Source organism: Lacerta agilis, chromosome 5, assembly GCF_009819535.1.
Source record: "Lacerta agilis isolate rLacAgi1 chromosome 5, rLacAgi1.pri, whole genome shotgun sequence".
Lineage (NCBI taxonomy): Eukaryota > Metazoa > Chordata > Lepidosauria > Squamata > Lacertidae > Lacerta > Lacerta agilis.
The window spans coordinates 81,162,741-81,181,542 of NC_046316.1; the positions used below are offsets into that span (position 1 = coordinate 81,162,741).

Below are 18,802 nucleotides of genomic sequence, written 5' to 3' on the forward strand. Positions count from 1 at the left end.
TGTGGCAGCAGAGAATAGCCATCTTAGCTAGTAACCACTGATTGCCCTCTCCCTCCATGAATTTGTCAAATCCTCTTTTATGTTGGAGGTCATCACTGCCTACCTGTGGGAGCGAGTTCTACATTTTAACATTTTACATTTGTGTCACATGAACAAGTATTTTCTTGTATCTCTCCTGAACCTTCCAACACTAAGCTTCATTGGATGTCCATGAATTCTAGTGTTAGGGGAAGGGGGAGGGGGAGGGGGAAAATTCTGCATCCACTTTCTCTGCACCATGAATAATTTTATGAACTCTGTCATGTCACCTCTCACTTGCCTTTTCTCTAAACTAAAAAATCCCGAACATTGCAACCCTTCTTCATAGGGGAATTGCTTCACCCACTTGATCATTTTGGCTGCCCTTTTCTGAACCTTTTCCAACTCTACGTCATCCTTTTTGAGGAAATGCTGTTATGTCATAACTACCAATTAACCAGTACCCACAGAAATGTTCTTGAGACTTCGGCGGGATTCTGCTCCTTTGTGGCCTTGTGATATTTAAACAAGATGCAATTACGAAACTTACCTGCTAAATTACAGTCACTTTTGGAAACTCAGAAGGGCAAAGGAACCATTAGCCACAAAACAGAAAAGAACAAATAAACCTTAGTGGCCATTCAAACAATAATAATAATAGATAAACTAGCAAGACTTACCATTTGGGCCCGGAGGTACATCTGAGCCTGGCTTGCAGTCAAAGTAGGAGAGGTGCTCCCCAGAAGCATGGTCTGTTGGGTAAGACTGCTGCTACTACTGTTGGAGGTCTGTGAACGGCTTATTAGCTGCGCGGGTGTAGGAGAAGGAGAAAGATTAATCTATGGAAGCAAAAATATTTTTTTATTAACTACCTTCATTCCACAATTTCAAAAAGAGCCCCACAGAAAACAGCGCAACTTGCTTCCAAGTAAACATGTGCAGGGTTACCAGGCAATATATTTGACTTGCAGTTGTACTCTGCAGCACAGAATCTAGGTTTGTAAAAAAGTTTATGTCATCTGTCAAAGTTGCATCCTTAAGCACCTGTTTGTTCATCAGAAAGATCACTGCGCAAAGCCATAAATTTTTAACTATTGTTAACATGTTAAGACATGTTGGCTAACAGATTGAGGTTGAATCCTGACAAGACAGAAGTACTGTTTTTGGGGGACAGGAGGCGGGCAAGTGTGGAGGACTCCCTGGTCCTGAATGGGGTAACTGTGCCCCTGAAGGACCAGGTGGGCAGCCTGGGAGTCATTTTGGACTCACAGCTGTCCATGGAGGTACAGGTTAATTCTGTATCCAGGGCAGCTGTCTACCAGCTCCATCTGGTACGCAGGCTTAGACCCTACCTGCCCGCGGACTGTCTCGCCAGAGTGGTGCATGCTCTAGTTATCTCTTGCTTGGATTATTGCAATGTGCTCTATGTGGGGCTACCTTTGAAGGTGATCCGGAAACTACAACTAATCCAGAATGCGGCTGCTAGACTAGTGACTGGGAGAGGCCGCCGAGATCACATAACACCAGTCTTGAAAGATCTACATTGGCTCCCAGTATGTTTCCGAGCACAATTCAATGTGTTGGTGCTGAACTTTAAAGCCCTAAACAGCCTCAGTCCAGTATACCTGAAGGAGCGTCTCCACCCCCATCGTTCTGCCCAGACACTGATGTCCAGTGCCGAGGGCCTTCTGGCGGTTCCCTCGCTGCGAGAAACCAAGTTACAGGGAACCAGGCAGAGGGCCTTCTTAGTAGTGGCACCCGCCCTGTGGAACACCATCCCACCAGATGTCAAAGAGAAAAACAACTACCAGACTTTTAGAAGACATCTGAAGGCAGCCCTGTTTAGGGAGGCTTTTAATGTTTAATAGATTATTGCATTTTAATGTTCTGTTGGAAGCCGCCCAGAGTGGCTGGGGAAACCCAGCCAGATGGGCGGGGTATAAATAAGTTGTTGTTGTTATTATTATTATTGTTGTTGTTGTTTAAATTTAAATATGTAACTTAAACAGCCACCAATTCTGATACAGCATATCTTGGATTTATCTTCTGATATACTTGATCATAAGGAGGTGTTTCATTTTTATACTAGAGTTTAAAATTATGATTGCAGTAAAATGTTCAGCTGCATTGCAGAAGATCTGCCTTCTTAGATTTGCCATTTTACTTTTTCCAAATTGCAATTAAAATGTCCAGAATAAGGCTTAATTTAGCCCACACTAAACTCAACATGTTATTAGTAACTGACGTTATCTACCTGTAAAAGTTATGGACACTTATGATCAAACATTATTATTGATTAAGCCTCTAATTGGTATTCTGCAAAAATTTCCTGTTTTAAGATATCTGGCAAAATCCACACAAGTACAATCCATGAACATTTAGTTATTCTTGCAAAGCACAATGTCAAGGGGTCACCAAAGGGCTTCTTCAATGGCAAATTTATATTTATGTATTTGCTATTGTTTTTCAAACTATTAATGCACTGAGACTCTGTTGCAGACAGTTTTTAAAATTGAAGCTTCTGCTCCTCCAGCTATTTGCATGTATACAGCCAATATACACAGCTGCATTCCTAACTTTCCAAGAACCAACATGGTAACTTAAGCTGGGTTAAAAGAAAGCACTGTTTCGTTACTTACCGATGTCTCCGACATGCTTGACTGCTGAGTGACACTGCCATTGGGGGATGCACACTGCCTCCCACCTGACAGGTTTGCCTAAATAGCAAGCACATCTGTCAAATGTGTCATTTACACTGCAATAAAAAGTATTTAAATAATGTTGAATATGATAAATTGAACATCTAGGTGCAATGGCATTTGCTAGGCAGTCCAATGCCCACATGAAACCCACAATGGTTTTCTCTGTGGCCTTCAGTGTCTTTAACTCTGCGGCAGTGGCGGAGCTTCATGCTCTGGCACGGGGGGGGGCGGAGAGCAGGTGGGAAGGGGCTGGCGCGCATCCTGGGGGTGGGGTGCGCCTCCTGCAGGGGTGCAATGCGTGTCCTGGGGCATGATGTGCCGCCCACAGGGGTGTGGCACACCGCCCTGCGGGGGCAGGGCACCCAGCGTGGGTGGGGGGCAGTCGCGATGGCACTCCACTGGGATTGCGCTGCCAGGGGCGGTGCGCTCCCCCACACTCGTCTTCCTCCGCCAGTGCCCTGCGGCCAACTCTCTACTTTTTAAGAGGCTGCCAAGTGCTGAATCTGTTATTTTCACTGTGCTGTCTGGAGACCCCAATGAAAGCTTTAGTTTGATGATGGGGCAGGTCCTATTTAAAAGTCATACAAATTAAAAGAGGATCTAGTTGTTGTTATTAGATCAAACTTCAAGAGCACGAGACTCTTAATTTCAGGGTTGTAGGCTCAAGCCCCACGTTGGGCAAAAGATTCCTGCACTGCAGGGGGTTAGACTAGATGGCCCTCGTGACCTCTTCCAATTATACAATTCAATGACTCTTACAATTTTGTGAAGGGCTACGCCCCATGGCAGCCATTTTGTGGCTTAAAAATGCTCACAAAGGCCCCGAAAGGTTAGAGACCCATGATTCATGGGAATGCCACAACCAAGAATGTGATACAAGGCTAAAATTGGTGCATTAAATATACATCTCTGATTAAAAACTGACTAGTCAGTCACATAGTTAAAATGATTTTGCAAATATTAATTTGATTATTTTGAAGTAGCTGCTGAACTAGCTTAGTCTTCTGCTCCAGATACCCTCTTTACAACATAAGATTGCAAAGTTGAAAAGTCTTTTTAAAAACAAATCCCCTCGGATACAACAACACGGTATTGGTTGGCGGTAGAAGGAGAGAACACTGTCCCTTTTCCCTAGCTGACCCTCATGTTTCCAGGTAAAATTGTGAACTGAAGCTCCCACTGATGATTAAAAAACCTGGGGTAAAAAAAATAAATTGTCAGAAACTGTCATTAAGACGAAAGCAGTATCCTGATAATGCATTTTGTGGCACTTTAAACTTAATTCCCAGACGGTTGCTGTATTTTCTGTTTCAATCTCACCTGTGGGACGCTGGCCAGGCTCTGGAACTGGGTGCTACTTAAATGCTGTTGTTGCAAAGCAGCCGTTTGTAACATGAGATGCTGCTGCTGAGCTGCATACATCTGCTGAAGATACTGCGCTGCTGAACTTGGCGGACGATGCAAGGCCTGCTGAATAACCTGTGGATTTTAAAGTAACATCATTACAGGGACAGAAATAGAAAACTTGCTGATGCTAGCACATTAAACTGTCCAAGAACCTGTGGCTGGTCAGATGTAAAGGATGCATTTAAAATTAATGTATCAACTCAACAGTGACCAGTAATACACTACGACTGCCATAAATTACATTATGGATGATCCCGAAAAAGCAGATTTCTTCTCCCGCAAAAGGACTTCCCCTCCTTCTCCCTCACCCTTTGAAAGAGGCTTACTTGACTGGCAGCTTCGGGAAGCCCCTTTCAAAGCACCATCTTGTGGAGCACATTGAAAGGGGCTCTGCAAGTGTGGGGCAAAATAATAATAATAATAATTGTTATAATTGTTATAATTATTTATTATTATTATTTATACCCCGCCCATATGGCTGGATCTCCCCAGCCACTCAGGGTGGCTTCCAACAAAATATAAAAATACAATAGTCCATCAAACATTAAAAGCTTCCCTAAACAGGGCTGCCTTCAGATGTCTTCTAAAAGTCTGGTATTTTTCTCTTTGACATCTGGTGGGAGGGCATTCCACAGGGCGGGTGCCACTACCGAGAAGGCCCTCTGCCTGGTTCCCTATAACTTGGCTTATCGCAGCAAGGGAACCGCCAGAAGCCCCTCAGCACTGGACTTCAGTGTCTGGGCAGAACAATGGGGGTGGAGATGCTCCTTCAGGTATACTGGGCCGAAGCTGTTTAGGGCTTTAAAGGTCAGCACCAACACTTTGAATTGTGCTCGGGAACATACTGGGAGCCAATGTAGTTCTTTCAAGACCAGTGTTATGTGGTCTTGAAACCATCTGATGTCTTGCCCACCTGTCAAATTTGCTACAGGTTGGAGAAATAAAAATCTGGTTTGCTAGCCAGATCCAGTTTCCCACCAGATATAGAGAAATCACCATTGCTTGTCAGTGCTTTTGAATCCTCCGTGTTTTTTTAATTATTATTACTGTTAACTATAAAATACCTGCACAGCATGTCGATCTGCACCACTGTAGACAGATATCTGAGGTGGCTGAGTACGGGAAGGGGAGGATGTGGTGGTGATAGTAGTTGTGCATGTAGAACATGTTGTTGTGCTTGGTTCATTCTCCATAGCTGTGAAATTATTCTTCCACCTGGTAAGGAAAAACAAAAGAAAAACCAACGGCTGAATGTAAGCAACATCCTAGTGTTTGGAATCCAGAGAGGAACATACAAGTTGGTGTGATTCGAATAAGAAAGTGTGCTGGGCATTGCCCTGGGAAATGCAAGTTCAAATGGTGGGTCATCCAAAAATGTAAGTTACAATCGCTTGCTTGCAGCTCTGCATTTGCAGAACAAGAAAATGGCTTGCCTCAAAAGACTGCTGTGGGTATTACTTCAGGAAGGAAATCACACCCATTTGAAGACAGAGTGGGTGTTACCAGAGTAAGTTATTCAAACTAGTAATTACTGAGTAAGTTTATTTCAGAGTCATAATATTAAAGAAACAAAGTTGCCTTATTAATTTGTACTGTACACCCAAAAATTAACAAATAAAGAACTATTCCAGTTCTTCTGAGCCTAGACTACCTCAAAACCTTTTTTTAAAATCCAGAAGGGATTTGCACTTGATTGGGAATTCCAGATTCTCGCCATGGTTCCAATTTCTGAAAATGGAGCTTTTAAGAGCATTTTATTTGACCAAACTCATGCCTGCTGTCTTAAGAAATGCCTTTATGGAGCTCAGATATAAAGCGATGCCCACAGCAGTCTTGGATAACCGCTACAATAAGGTTGTTAATCTGCCCTTTATATCGGGGTCCAGAATATCAATTCCTGAAACCTTTGCTAATTCATGAAAGCAGGCTTACTACGGCAGAAATGGTTTGCTTCCTTTTGTGTGACGCTAACAGATCTGTGACAGATTCTGCTCTGGCTGAAAGAAAGATTGGAAAAAGAGAAGAAGACAATATTAAAATAACTTGCACTGGAGATTCAGAGGTCTAACGGAAGTTAAACTTTGTACGAGCTAGCAGATATACTTAAGCATTCTTACTCCCTTTCTTTAAATCACTATTGCATTGCATTATGCAACTGCTGTATGCTGCATGTTATGATTTGCAGTTTGGCAAATTGTAATGCAATTGTTACGGCCTTTGGTTAATGCAATACACTCTTTGATATGGATTGCCTTAGTAAACAGAGGGGGAAATATGATAAAGCAGATGCTGCTATTAACTTGCATATGGAGGATGAATCACCCCATTGTAGTGCTGGATTTAGAGGATACATTTAAATTTCTCCTTTCAGTCTAGCACTATGATGGGAATGCGTGAGGTGTGTGTGTGTGTGTGAGAGAGAGAGAGAGAGAGAGAGAGAGAATGTGTGTAGTGTGCCGTGAAATGGACAGTACTGTGTACTTGCATATATGGTGAATGCTGTGAATGCTGTATGTTAGTGCTATATGTGCGGCAAGTATGTCTGTGTGCTGCAAGAGTACAAGAGTGCCTTTGGTTCTGGCACACCTGTGCAATACACCATGTGAAAGAATATAGATCATTTAACACATAACTCAGCAAGCAACTCAGATACACCTCAGAACGTACACCCAACCAGGAGCTCCAGTTAATCCCACCTGACAGATGTGCCTGTATAATACATGTATTCTAAACTACCTGTCTGATGTATCCACGCTAAAGATTTAAGTATATACTTGAAAAGTAAGAGATATAACATGAGCAGCAGCCCTAACTGTTCATAAAAGGATACCAAGCAGCACGAGCCAATCACTTTGATGAGACCTGCTGGCTAGCATAGTCTATTAAATATTGAAAATTCCGATTTTCAATTTATAAATTACGACTCCGTCTAGAAAACACAATTTTCCAGTTTGCACCTCTTTGGTATCTTATGCTTATCTAAGTCCTGTATATAGAAAAACGGAAAACTACAGAATTCCTACACTTTTATTAACATTTCAAATTTTATACTACTAAGCCAAGAAAGCTGTTTCTTTCTAGTTATAAATATATACATTAAATATCATTCTCTACACACCAGCAACTACCAGTGGTCCAAGGTTGTTTATAAATTTGTCCTTCTTCCAAGGAGCTTAGAAAAGTGTTCGCCTTAGGAACGCCCTTTGAGGAAGGATGGGCAATGCACTGTGGCCTTTTGAACACGGGTTTTGTGCATTTGTTTTTCCAGAGACTCTATAACCGAAGGCTGTAACTAAGTGAATGAGGCTAAACAAGATGATGCTGAATCCAGATAAGATGGAAGTGATGCTTCTGGGTAATCTTACTGCTCTAGAAAGAGATGTGTTATGCCTGTGATAGATGGGTTGGTAATCTCTCTATCTGACCAGAGGGGTAGCTTTGGATCAGGATGCAGCGGTGGCAGTAGCCAAAAGTGTGTTATCAGGCTCTGACTTGCTTTCAGAGCACTGATCCACAATTTTGTTTTATGTGGGTTAGGGTTGAAGCTGACTCAGAAGCTACAGTTGGCTCAGGAGGTCTGCAGCATACCTTCTGATTATTATGGGAATGCAAGACATATTGTATACAAGATGAAAACATCAGCTTCAAAGAGTGGGACCATTTCTGCAATTGTCTCAAGGTTGTGGAATGGTCTCCCTAACAAAGTCAAAAGCCACTCTCCTCTCATTCTGGAGGGGATGCAAAACTTGCATCCTAGTAGAATTTGGCTGCTGCTTGTTTGTACACAGCAATAATTATGTTTAATGGTGAATTAAACTTTTTGATGCATATTTGTTTTATTATTTTCCAAATACGGTTTTATCTTGTTTAACGTAACAAAACTTAACATTTGGATAGCACTTTCAAGTGTTCAAAGCACTCCACGTGCATAATTAAGTGCTAACCCTTGCAAAAAAACAAAAACAAAAAACAAACGCTGTCAGTATAAGAGCGGCTTCCCTAAGGCCACCTACTGCGAGTTCATGGAAAAGGCAAGAGTCAACATAAGAGACTTCCTGGTTCGTTGCTCCGTCACAACACCAGCACCTCCCGCATGTCGCTGGGGATGATTGTGGGTGGGATGTGAATAATTTAAATAAATAAAAACGCACAGCCTGCAGAATCAGGGTTGGAAGGGACCCCGATACCTAGTCCAACCTCCTGCAATCAAAGAATATTTTGCCCAAAGTGGGACCCGAACCCAAAACCCTTATGTTCTACCGACTGAGCTATTCCAACAGCGGCAGCTTTCCCCCAGAGCAAGAGGGGCCGAGCTTGGTGCAATCCGCACCTGTTGGATTTCCACCTGCCAAGAGTTTTTTTTATCTATTTTACAGAGGGAGAAGCCGCTCTGCTCTAACCACTAACACACGCCGCAGGAAAATACGTAGACACAGATAGATGGATATATTGTAGAACTGAAGGGAGCACCAGCTTCCAGCCAGACGGCAGGGCCCAGCCTCCCGCTCCCTTCCCGTCCTTAGGCTGGGCGGCCCTGGGCCAGGGCACTCCAGGGGTCGTCCAATCGAGGCAGCCCTGGGTCTTTGCTGCCTGCCCTCAGAGCGAGGCAGCGCCATGAGAAACCGGTGTCTGGGCCCAGGACCTTTCCCACTCCCTACCTGACAAAGCCCAAGGGGAGGCTGGGGCCGTGGCCGTGGGGCCGCCACCTGCGGGCCCCGGTGTCAGCAGTCGCCGCGCAGGAGCAGCCGCAGCCGCTCAGCAGGCCTCTCCTTTCCCCGCGCACAGCGCCGCCCGCCCGCGAGAAGACGCGCCCGCTTGGCTTACAGACCCTTCACAGCGCTTCCGCCATGTTCTCGCCTCCCTCACAGGGAGGTACCGCGCATGCGCCCCTCGGCCGGGAGGCCGAACTTGGCTCGCGCCAAAAGGTCACGGCGCAGGAATGGGTCGCGCGAGTGTTCTTTTGGCGCCGCTTCGGACGTCGCTTTTGAAGCGCGAACCTTTGTGTATACATATGCTGAGTATACGGCTGTGTTGCGTGGAGGCAAAAGCATTCGGAGGTGTGGTTTTGTTTGTTTGTTTAGGAAAGGGATGTCTAACAGCGAACGCTGTACATGTCTACTCGGAGGTAAGTCCTATTGATTTCAGGTAAGCGGGTACAGGATTGCAGTGTGCAGGGGCAAGTGGTAGAGGCTTTTTAAAACTAGTATGCAGGTTGTGAACAGGGCTTTTGCTCTCTCGCTCTGGACAGGGCTGCAATCCTGTACATACTTGCGTCATGTGGAAGTCTCACTAAATAGGATTTGCTTCCGAGTAGACATGCATAAGATAAAGCGTAATATTAAAACTCGCGGCAGACTAATGAAACAAACTGGGTGCCCTTGTACCCCTGCTTGTGGGTTTCCCTTGAGGCATCTGGCTGCCTAGTGTGGTTCATATATATATTCTAAGCACCACAGGTGAAACTCGAAAAATTAGAATATCATGGAAAAGGTAATTTATTTCAGCAATTCAACTTAAAAGGTGAAACTAATATATGAGATAGACTCATGACATGCAAAGCGAGATATGTCAAGGCTTTATTTGTTATAATTGTGATTGAAATACTTTAATAATAGTCAAATTGTAATTATGCACACATTTATAATTGGGCTAACTGAAAAGTCTATAATGCAGCAGATGCTCTCAATGTATGCAGTATGATCGCTGCTAGCTGCAAAAGCAGCTGAGATATTAAAAAATGGGCTTGTCAATTATCTCAAATGTGCTACCTGTTCATGCAAAAGTCCCCAAGCTAAAGAAGGTGCAGGAAGCCTTTGGTCTTCCAGGTGTTGATGAACTACAACTCCCATCATCCTTGGCCATTGGCCAGACTTGTTGGAGCTGATGGGAGTTGGCCTTCAGTAACATCTGGAGGGCCAAAGGTTCTCTATACCTGACTTGCAGCAATATAACATAAGCTCCTTTTTGTGTGATAAGCAAGTGCAATTCACTTCATGTTGAGTCAGTGTGGTGTAGTGGTTAAGAGTGGTAGACTTGTAATCTGGTGAACCAGGTTCGTGTCTCCGCTCCTCCACATACAGCTGCTGGGTGACCTTGGGCTAGTTACACTTCTCTGAAGTCTCTCAGCCCAACTCGCCTCACAGAGTGTTTGTTGTGGGGAAGGAAGGGAAAGGAGAATGTTAGCCGCTTGGAGACTCCTTTGGGTAGTGATAAAGCGGGATATCAAATCCAAACTCCTCCTCCTCCTCTTCTTCTTCTTTTTAGTTTGTATTTGTTTATTAAATTTATATGTCGCCTTTCATCCAAAGATCACATGGAAGTCCACAATATAGTATAAAATGAAAACACAAAATACATAGAACAAAAACCCATAACCCCCCCTCCCGCAAATACATTTAAAAAGCCATAGAATGTAAATCAGTCAAAGGAGTAAATTCCTATGTTCAGTGGGACTTACTACCAGGAAAATAGGAGTGCATTGTTAAATACCCTGTACTGTTTTGCATCTTGTGATCTAAAGTGGGAATGATACTGGGCTCATTTGCTGCCCTATTTTTTTCCCATCTAAAAGGAAGTCCAAAGATGGAATACTCAAGAGCTTTCTACTGTAAACGAGCTCTAATAGTTTCAGTTTCTCATTCATCCAAGGTGCACTGCTGACATTTCCAGTCCATGTAAAGACATATCCCTAATCCTCAAACAAGTCTAAACGCGTTTGTGCACATACTTGTAAATGTTTGTAACCCTGTTTGGTGTCCTCATGCATCGCAGCGTCATAAATCACCTCCAAGCCATAAAATCGGCGCAAGTGTCAAAGCGCGCAGGCAGCACAAAACACCTGGTACTTGTACAGCGCCGCCCGCCAGCTGCATTTGGAAACTCCGTTACCCAAAATTCTCCGCGGCGCAGGTATCCCTAGCACTCGGAAGTGTCCCCCGCTTCACCGGATGCTATGGCCGGTACCAACCTATAACGAGGCTCTGCGGAAGTTTTTGTTTAATATGGCTAGTGTCGGAGTCGAAGTCCCACTCAGCAGCGTTTACCTCCTGCCTTTTGTCCAGTATTTAATGCCCTTGCGTGGTGGTACAACCCTTTCGCTAGGCACGAAAGAAGCTGGGGTCGAGACCAGGCCAGACAACGAGGAGCAGCAGCCTGTCCCCAGTCTCTCAGCCTCTGGAAATGAATATCATCCGTTTACGCACAGAGCTATCCGGGGTGTCACCTAGCGTGCAAGAGATGGCGTCGTCTCCCTCCCCCCCCATAAGTCTTGAGAAATGGTTTATCCCACAATTCCTTCGGATCGCTTCCGCTCGGGAAGCTCGGCGCGTTCTGGGAAGAGGGAGGGAAGTATGGAGTAGGAACGGAACCTTATCCCTCGCGCACGCGCGCTGAGGCGGCTGGGCGGCTCGAGCCGAGCGTACGTTGGAGCGGCTCGAGGGAGGGAGCGGCGGTTGGCTGGCGGAGGGACGGGGGGCGGGCGGGAAAGGGAAGAGTTGTGAGGCGGCGGCGGGTGCGCGCAGCTCGCTCCCACCTCTTCTTCTTCTTCTCCTCCTCCCGCTCTTCCCCTCTCATTTCTTCATCTGCCTTCCGCAGCTCCGGGGTGGGGCTGGCAGAGCCGGCGGGCGGGGCCGGGCAAGGCGAGGAGGCGATGCCGACTCAGCGCGAGAGCGGCAGCAACAGCGGCGGCGGGAACAGCATGTCTCTCCCGGGCCTGGGAGGCGGGGGCGGCGGCTCCGGGGGTCTCGGTGGCCCCGGCGGGGACAGCGCCCAACAAGTCCGCGTCAAGGCTTTTTACAAGGGGTGAGTAATTGGCTTGGAGGGAAGCGGTGGGGGTGGGACGGACGAGACTGAGTAATGTGGCGGGCAGGGGGTTAGGGCGTTATACTGGGGTTGTGGGGAGGATGAGGCGAATGGGGTGGCAGAGGTGCCTCGCCCTCCCTTGCGAGAAATCATTCAGTCACATAGATCAGCTGTCGGTTGTTGTTCCACACACAGTTTAATTCGCGGGGTTTTATTCGCGCACGATGTTGGCGGAGCTCACTGGCTTCGGGGGAAGGAAAAGAAGAAAAGGTCGGACCTGTCTTTCGCGAAGTTGCCTATTCATAGGTACCCCCCTGTTCAGAAGCACCATACAACCCAAGTACAAGTTGCTTGGGGTAGAGGAAACGGAGAAGGAGGGTTGTCTCCCTGCCCTGCTTGGTGACATATGGCTGAGTGCGGTTGGACATTGAATGCTTCACGAAGTTGGATGCTTGGTCCCCTCCGCAGCTTTGGATTTCCAGGTGTTGTTGGAGTGCAGCCCTCAGAGCCAGTATGACTAGTGATCGAGGATGAAGGGAGCTGTGATCCAGCAGCCTGGTTGGGGTGAAATACAAGGTGGAGGAGCAGAGTCCTTTTCTTGTATTTTCATGAAGTGCAGAGATTACGGAGTTGTACTTGTCTGGTGTTGGGGATAGGGAAGAAATGGGCTACACACATGGTAGGCAAATTTTTCACAAGGTGGGGGAGTCAGGGATTAAGATACCTGGGAAGAGAGCCTGTAGGAATGGGAAATGGCCAGTGGTGTAAATTTCAAGTGTATGGAATGAGATTCAGGTTGCTGCCAATGTGAGGGGGTTTGTATGCTTTTGACTTCTATCTGCTGGGTAGCCATGAGAGGTTGGATGGCAGCACATTATCTGGGCATGGAAATTGTTGCGACAGTTATTATGGGACGGGCAGTCTGGGTTTAATTATTGGGGGAAGAATGTTGGGAAAAGTAAGATTTATTACACCTAGCACAGTGAGCAAATTATGATTCTACAGTAAGGTGATATGTCTCATGTTAACTGCTCAGGATGCATCTGTGAGATACAAGAGAGTGCTGTATTGTTATGGGGGAGGGGAAACCATGAGTAGGAGGATTGCTCATAGGGTGAGAGAAGCATGCAGAGATCAGAATTCCAAAAATGAAGCACTGAAGCTGTGGGAGTGTAGGGCTTCATGAAAGTGTTAAGGAAGTGGATGGAATCTCTGCCATCTTTTGAAATAGAGGGGCAATACAGAAAATAAGGGGCATTTAGCAAATGTAGGAATATGGATTGACGCTAGAATGTATAAACTGAATTACCAGTACAGTAGTATGCATGGTGCAGTAAATTGTGGTTCTCTATGCTTCATACCGGTACTAGCTGAATGTGGACTGTTTGGATTTTTCTTGATAGATGTGGCAGTGCATTATACAGCCCCCCCCCCCCAATTTTTGTTTTCTTTTTCTCTGTCGTCTGCAGTAAAATATATTGCAGGTAAGTGATGCATATCTTGGAAATGTGTGTGAGGGAAATTCATAGGTTTTCGGTTTTTTAAGAAAAAAAATCTGTCCTGTTCTTCACCCCATGGTTGCAATGCAGATTACATCATTTCCAGGGCATATAATAGCAGACCACTTTCACAGTTCAACAAGAACACAATTAAAATTCAACAATACAAAATGCATATAAAGCTTAAGGTATATTTTAAAGCTGGATGAGCTTCAGTAAGTTAGTTCTTTTGCTAGAGAATGCTGTCTCAAAATTAATATAGAACTGAATAGGAGCTGGTTCTTGAAATTGAATTTTTAAGATTTTCTTTGCTAGATTTCTGTTAGTATATCTTGCAGTGCCAATAGTAGAGGTACTGGTTCAGTAAAATAATGTAAGTAGGAGTGTAAGAAAGACCACAGAATTGAGTTGTTGGACAAAGATTTAGTTCTGTGGGTGGTGTGTAACTACAGAGTACTTGGAGAACATGATTGCAGCATGCATGAAGCTGTGGAAGCATTCTTCCCTGTTTTGGTTTGTTTCCTTCTCCCTGGCATCTAGAACTAAAGATAGAAAAGGAGGAATTTGCTTTTTTTGAATATGGACAATTTTTGTATATTTATAATAACATGGAGTATTTATGAACATTGTGGTTAGGTGGAAAGGATTCTAGTATTGATTTCACTTTCAATTTTTAGCCACTGTTCTCACAGCTGTGTAACAAAGGTGGGCATACACCAGAGTTTGGGGATCTGTGGTTGGTTAAAGAGAAGTTGCTATCCCACTTTAGCATTATAGAATTGTAGAGTTGGAAGAGATCCCAAGGGTCATCTAGTCCAACTCCCTGCAATGCAGGAATGTTTGAGAATTGAGATACTTCTGAGTATTAAGTCAAACATTCAAGAATTATCAGTTATTGTGACGCAAGGAGTTAAGATGATTTGCTGGCTAGATCTCACATGAGATTGTTGTCAAGAGGATTTTAGTCTTGTCAGGGTTTTCAGAAGCTGATCAAGTAGACCAGCTTTACCCAACCTGATGCCTTCTAAGATGATGTTGGATTATCATCCCTGATAGTTGGCCAGCAACATCTAAAGGGGACTAGGTGAAGACTGAAACAGACCCTTCCAACTTTGAACCCTTTGTATTACTCCTACTTTCATATTATAGGGCCAGCTATACTTTCTCTTGCCACGTAAGCAGTCCAAAACTGTCTTTGGCCACATGCAAGTTCTGCAGTAAAGCACCCTCTGTTTCTGATTTACAGATTATGATGATTAGAGGGATCTTTTTCTGAGCACAGTATATGTTTGGGCTCATGGGTTTCAGTAAATTCACTTTCATTGTGTTCATCAAATCCATTTACTAATTGCTATTGGTAGAGCCCATGTGATGTTCAGTTATATATTCTGTGAAACCAAAGTACACAAATGTCTAGTACAAGACTTGGAGGCCTTTTGGTTATTTTTTAATATGCTGTAAGCCACCCTGTATGGGTTTTTTTTTCATTTTTCTTAAAGTGGCATGGGTAGAGTATAAATACTTAAATAAAATATCTGTGCTAGTGAGTTCTACTAACTAATTATATAGACTGATGAAACACTTTTTTCCTTCTTAAATACATACGCCAATACAATTTCAGTACCTGCCCTAAATTGTGTTTTTGTAGTGAATGATTTCCCCCTTTTTGCTGTCATTGTGTTCATGGGCATCTTTTTACTCCAGTACCTGCCCTGTATTAAATGCATTCAATATTAATTGATTAAATTGGCAAATGAGGGAGAAGCATCAATTATTTGTTTTTGTTGTGCATCCTCATCATCATCCTCATCATCATCATATTTATTTATATCCCATATTTTTTCCTGACAGGTACTCAAAACAGCTTATAGCAGGTACAGTCTTAGAAAGGGCATTTCTCATTGTGAGAGTCCAGTAATGTGTATTCTATGATGACGCCACTCTGGTTTTTTTTAAAATACTTGTGTTTAGATTGAATAAACAATAACAGCCCTGCTTTACAAGTGGGGACACCCTGTTATTTTTTTAAAAAAACTAGATACTGTGGATCACAAAACTATGTTTTGCCTGTTCACAGTTTTGAAGAAAAATGGATGTGTCATGGAACACTAATGTCTGCTTTCTGCTGCTGTTTTGAGAAAAATAATCACAACATTTTTTCAGACAGTGGTAACTGGATTAAGTTTTATTCAGTGAACGTTTCCTGGCAGCGTCAGGTTTCATCACACAGCTGGTTCTGTGTATCCTGATACAGGTTCCTGGTCAACTAGGTTTAGTCGTTAAATGGGCTTTCTCTAAGATTTTGTTTAATGCTTCTATTCCCTACACTTGGATACTTTGGATAACTATTAAAATCCAGCTGCTTAGTAGGTCTGTGGAATTCAAATAAAGACAAAGCTCAGAACTCTCAACAGTGTGATCATTTTTGTTCTGCATTATTAACCTAAGGCTAAGCAATAAATCCATGTCCAGTGATTATATATGGCAAAACATGGGACGAATGAAGGCAAGTGACACTGAAATGGGGAAAACAAGGGAAAGAATTTGAGTAGCTAAATGATTCTGTTGCTATTCACTGCATTTAAATAGAAACATTTACATTAATTTCTCACCTTGATTTCTATTGTGCCTAGTATTTAGAGGTCACCTGGAACCATGGTTTTAAGCTTTCTCCAGAAGAGTAGGCATCTTTGCCACATTACAGATCATCAAAAGAATGTCCTACCATGAACTTTTATAATCAACAGCATATTTAATCTGGTTCGTAAAATGGTCTGAAGAGCAGCCGTTTAGCTAATTATTGGAGGATGACCACTTTGTTTTTCTGCCACTCCCCTTGTTGTCTTCCAATTGTGCTGTTTTCCTTAAGGCTAGGGTCTCAGAGGAAATATTGACAGTAATGGCCATTCTACTGCTTAATTTGTGTGTGGTTTGCTAGCTTTCTGCTTTAAAGGACTAGTATTTTTGTGTTTTTTCCTGTAAGCCACCCTGCGATCCTCAGATGAAGGGCAGTATATAATTTAAATAAATAAATCTTTAAGAGTCAGATCTGCATACTCAACTGAACAAGATCGTATCCATATGTTTGTTATTCTCATCAGCTGGCCATTGATGTGGCTCAGCTTCATTGTCTTACATCTCTGGATGTTGATGATGAGGAACAAGTGGTATAAAACTACAACAAGGTGGTTCTTAACTCTAGCATTGATAAATAAGGTAGACAGAAACTATACTTCTACTTGGTTTTTTAAAAAATGGAGATCACTACCACTTATGGTGGGAATGGTCAACTAGTATTGGGAGAAAATGAAATTCATGGTTAATATAAAATTCTGTTAGGAAATTATGTTTGATCCAACGTTATATGGAGGGGCCAGTTCCTTGAGTGTGCAAATAAGTGGTGTCTTAAAATGTTACTGCAGCTATTTTTTGTGGTGCTGGTCAGTTCAAATTCTCATTTTTTCCCATTGATAAAACACTGGCTTATTAAGATAGGGAATTTGGGCATTATAGACAAATTAACACATTATAGCAAATTATTTGTAACGAAATAAAGAAGACAGAAGCAGAGCTATTTCAAAGTTAATTGGAATCTTTTTTTTTTGAGTACTTAAGAATTACAAAATTTATTGAAATGAAAGACAATACTCAATATTTTGTTTTTTAGGTAAGAAGTTTATTGTGGTAAAATAAAAACATTCTTATCTTTTCTAATTGCATATAAGTTATTCATTCATTCATTTCATTTTTGAATCACTTTCAAATACAATACTGATACAGACTGGGATAACAATTAATTATGTTATGGAAGTTGTTTAGATTTTATTCATGAAAATTAATCAGTTAAAAGAAGGTTCATGTGCATTCCTTCTTCTGTCTCTGAACATACAGTTTATGGTAACTGAAGTAAATATTTGTGGAATGTGCTCCTGTCTCTAGCTTCCTTGAGATGATACCGGTAGGTTGCAAGGCAGTGTGTATGGGTTTTACCCAATGACTGACAAAGATCTTTTATGAGTAAAACTAATATTGGATATATTCCTGTATAAATATTTTAAATAAGTCCAGTGACCTCTAAAATTTATGGTACTGCTTTTGTTGATGATAAAAAATAGCTTTATTAGAACTTTATGATAAAAAAATAGCTTTATTAGAACTTTACTGAACTAACCTTTCAGCTCTAAAACCTAGCCTGTTGCTGTCCTTGTATCTGAAGAAGTGTGCATGCACATGAAAGCTCATACCAAGTACAAACTTAGTTGGTCTCTAAGGTGCTACTGGAATGAATTTTTTTATTTTTTTATTTTGTTTTGACTATGGCAGACCAACACAGCTACCTACCTGTACTTGTAATCATAGTTTAAGTAGGGATCTGTTTTTAGGGCTCTCACTAAGGTAACTATAAACCTCTGTATTCACAGTAGGCTTTCCCAGATAGCTTTCTTAGAACTGTATGCCTTATCTGACAGACAAGATAGAGGAAAGGACTTCTTGACCACATCACACAATCACCACCGAACTTCAATGTTTTAATAATACTTAGTTACTTCTTAGAGAATTAGAGAACTAAGATCACTTGCATTTGCCTCATTCATAGCAAAAGGGGCTTGAAAGAAATTTTATTAAAGTTTTTATTTCTAGTTAACCATAGAGTCAAAACATTTTATTCTAAAACAATTGGAAGGTTAAGTAAGCAAACAAACAAACATGTCAAGTCAAGAAGAGCAAACAAAAAAAGGCAAAGGCTTTCTAAGGAGGGACTCTTATTGTGAAAATGATCTCACCATTGCCCACTAAGCTCAGCCTGCAATTTTAACCCTACTTGTTGTTGTTGTTGTTGTTCAGTCGTGTCCGACTCTTCGTGACCCCATGGACCAGAGCACGCCAGGCACGCCTATCCTTCACTGCCTCTCGCAGTTTGGCCAAACTCATGTTAGTAGCTTTGAGAACACTGTCCAACCATCTCATCCTCTGTTGTCCCTACTTACCTAGAGATAAACTCATTTGATTTCAATAGGATTTCTAGTACATATGGTTAGAGCTACACTTTTAATGTAATATGCTAGACAAGACCTTCCTAATATAGAGAAATGCTTACAAGTGGTGGTCACTGTAAAATTATTTATTTCTGTTTATAACATGCCGTATTCTGAAGGCTCAGCTTTTGAAAAATGGCAGAGCTGGATAATAGCTCAGTTGGTAGAGCGCGACACTCTTAATCTCAGGATCATGGGTTTAAGCAACACTTTGGGCAAATGTTTCCTGCTTGGACTAGATGACCCTAATGGTACCTTCCAACTCTATAATTCTGTGATTCTATGATTCTATCTTCACCTGAAATTATTAACTGGAAGGAAGTTTAGAAACTATGCACAC

At 42.7% G+C, this 18,802-nt stretch overlaps 2 protein-coding genes across 9 annotated transcripts in view; one reads left to right on the plus strand and one right to left on the minus strand.

The window, feature by feature from the left end:
* The window catches only part of PHC3 (polyhomeotic homolog 3), a 48,065-nt gene extending 37,146 nt beyond the window's left edge, over nucleotides 1–10,919 (minus strand). For 3 of the 7 annotated variants that reach the window (XM_033150625.1, XM_033150623.1, XM_033150626.1), the window contains exons 1-5: nucleotides 10,855–10,919; nucleotides 5,192–5,342; nucleotides 4,041–4,199; nucleotides 2,658–2,735; nucleotides 699–857 (exon numbers count right to left, since the gene is read on the minus strand). In XM_033150625.1, the coding sequence (XP_033006516.1) occupies nucleotides 699–857; nucleotides 2,658–2,735; nucleotides 4,041–4,199; nucleotides 5,192–5,342; nucleotides 10,855–10,904 (597 nt within the window). In that variant the 5' untranslated portion in view covers nucleotides 10,905–10,919. Of the gene's footprint in view, nucleotides 1–698; nucleotides 858–2,657; nucleotides 2,774–4,040; nucleotides 4,200–5,191; nucleotides 5,343–8,785; nucleotides 8,936–10,854 lie in introns of those variants that run through there. The other 4 variants (XM_033150624.1, XM_033150630.1, XM_033150629.1 and 1 more) reach the window with 4 other exon arrangements.
* A 762-nt stretch (nucleotides 10,920–11,681) lies between these two features.
* The window catches only part of PRKCI (protein kinase C iota), a 31,394-nt gene continuing 24,273 nt past the window's right edge, over nucleotides 11,682–18,802 (plus strand). Inside the window, exon 1 of one of the 2 annotated variants that reach the window (XM_033150636.1) lies at nucleotides 11,682–11,927. In XM_033150636.1, the coding sequence (XP_033006527.1) occupies nucleotides 11,776–11,927 (152 nt within the window). In that variant the 5' untranslated portion in view covers nucleotides 11,682–11,775. The remainder of the gene's footprint in view (nucleotides 11,928–18,802) is intronic. The other variant, XM_033150637.1, reaches the window with a different exon arrangement.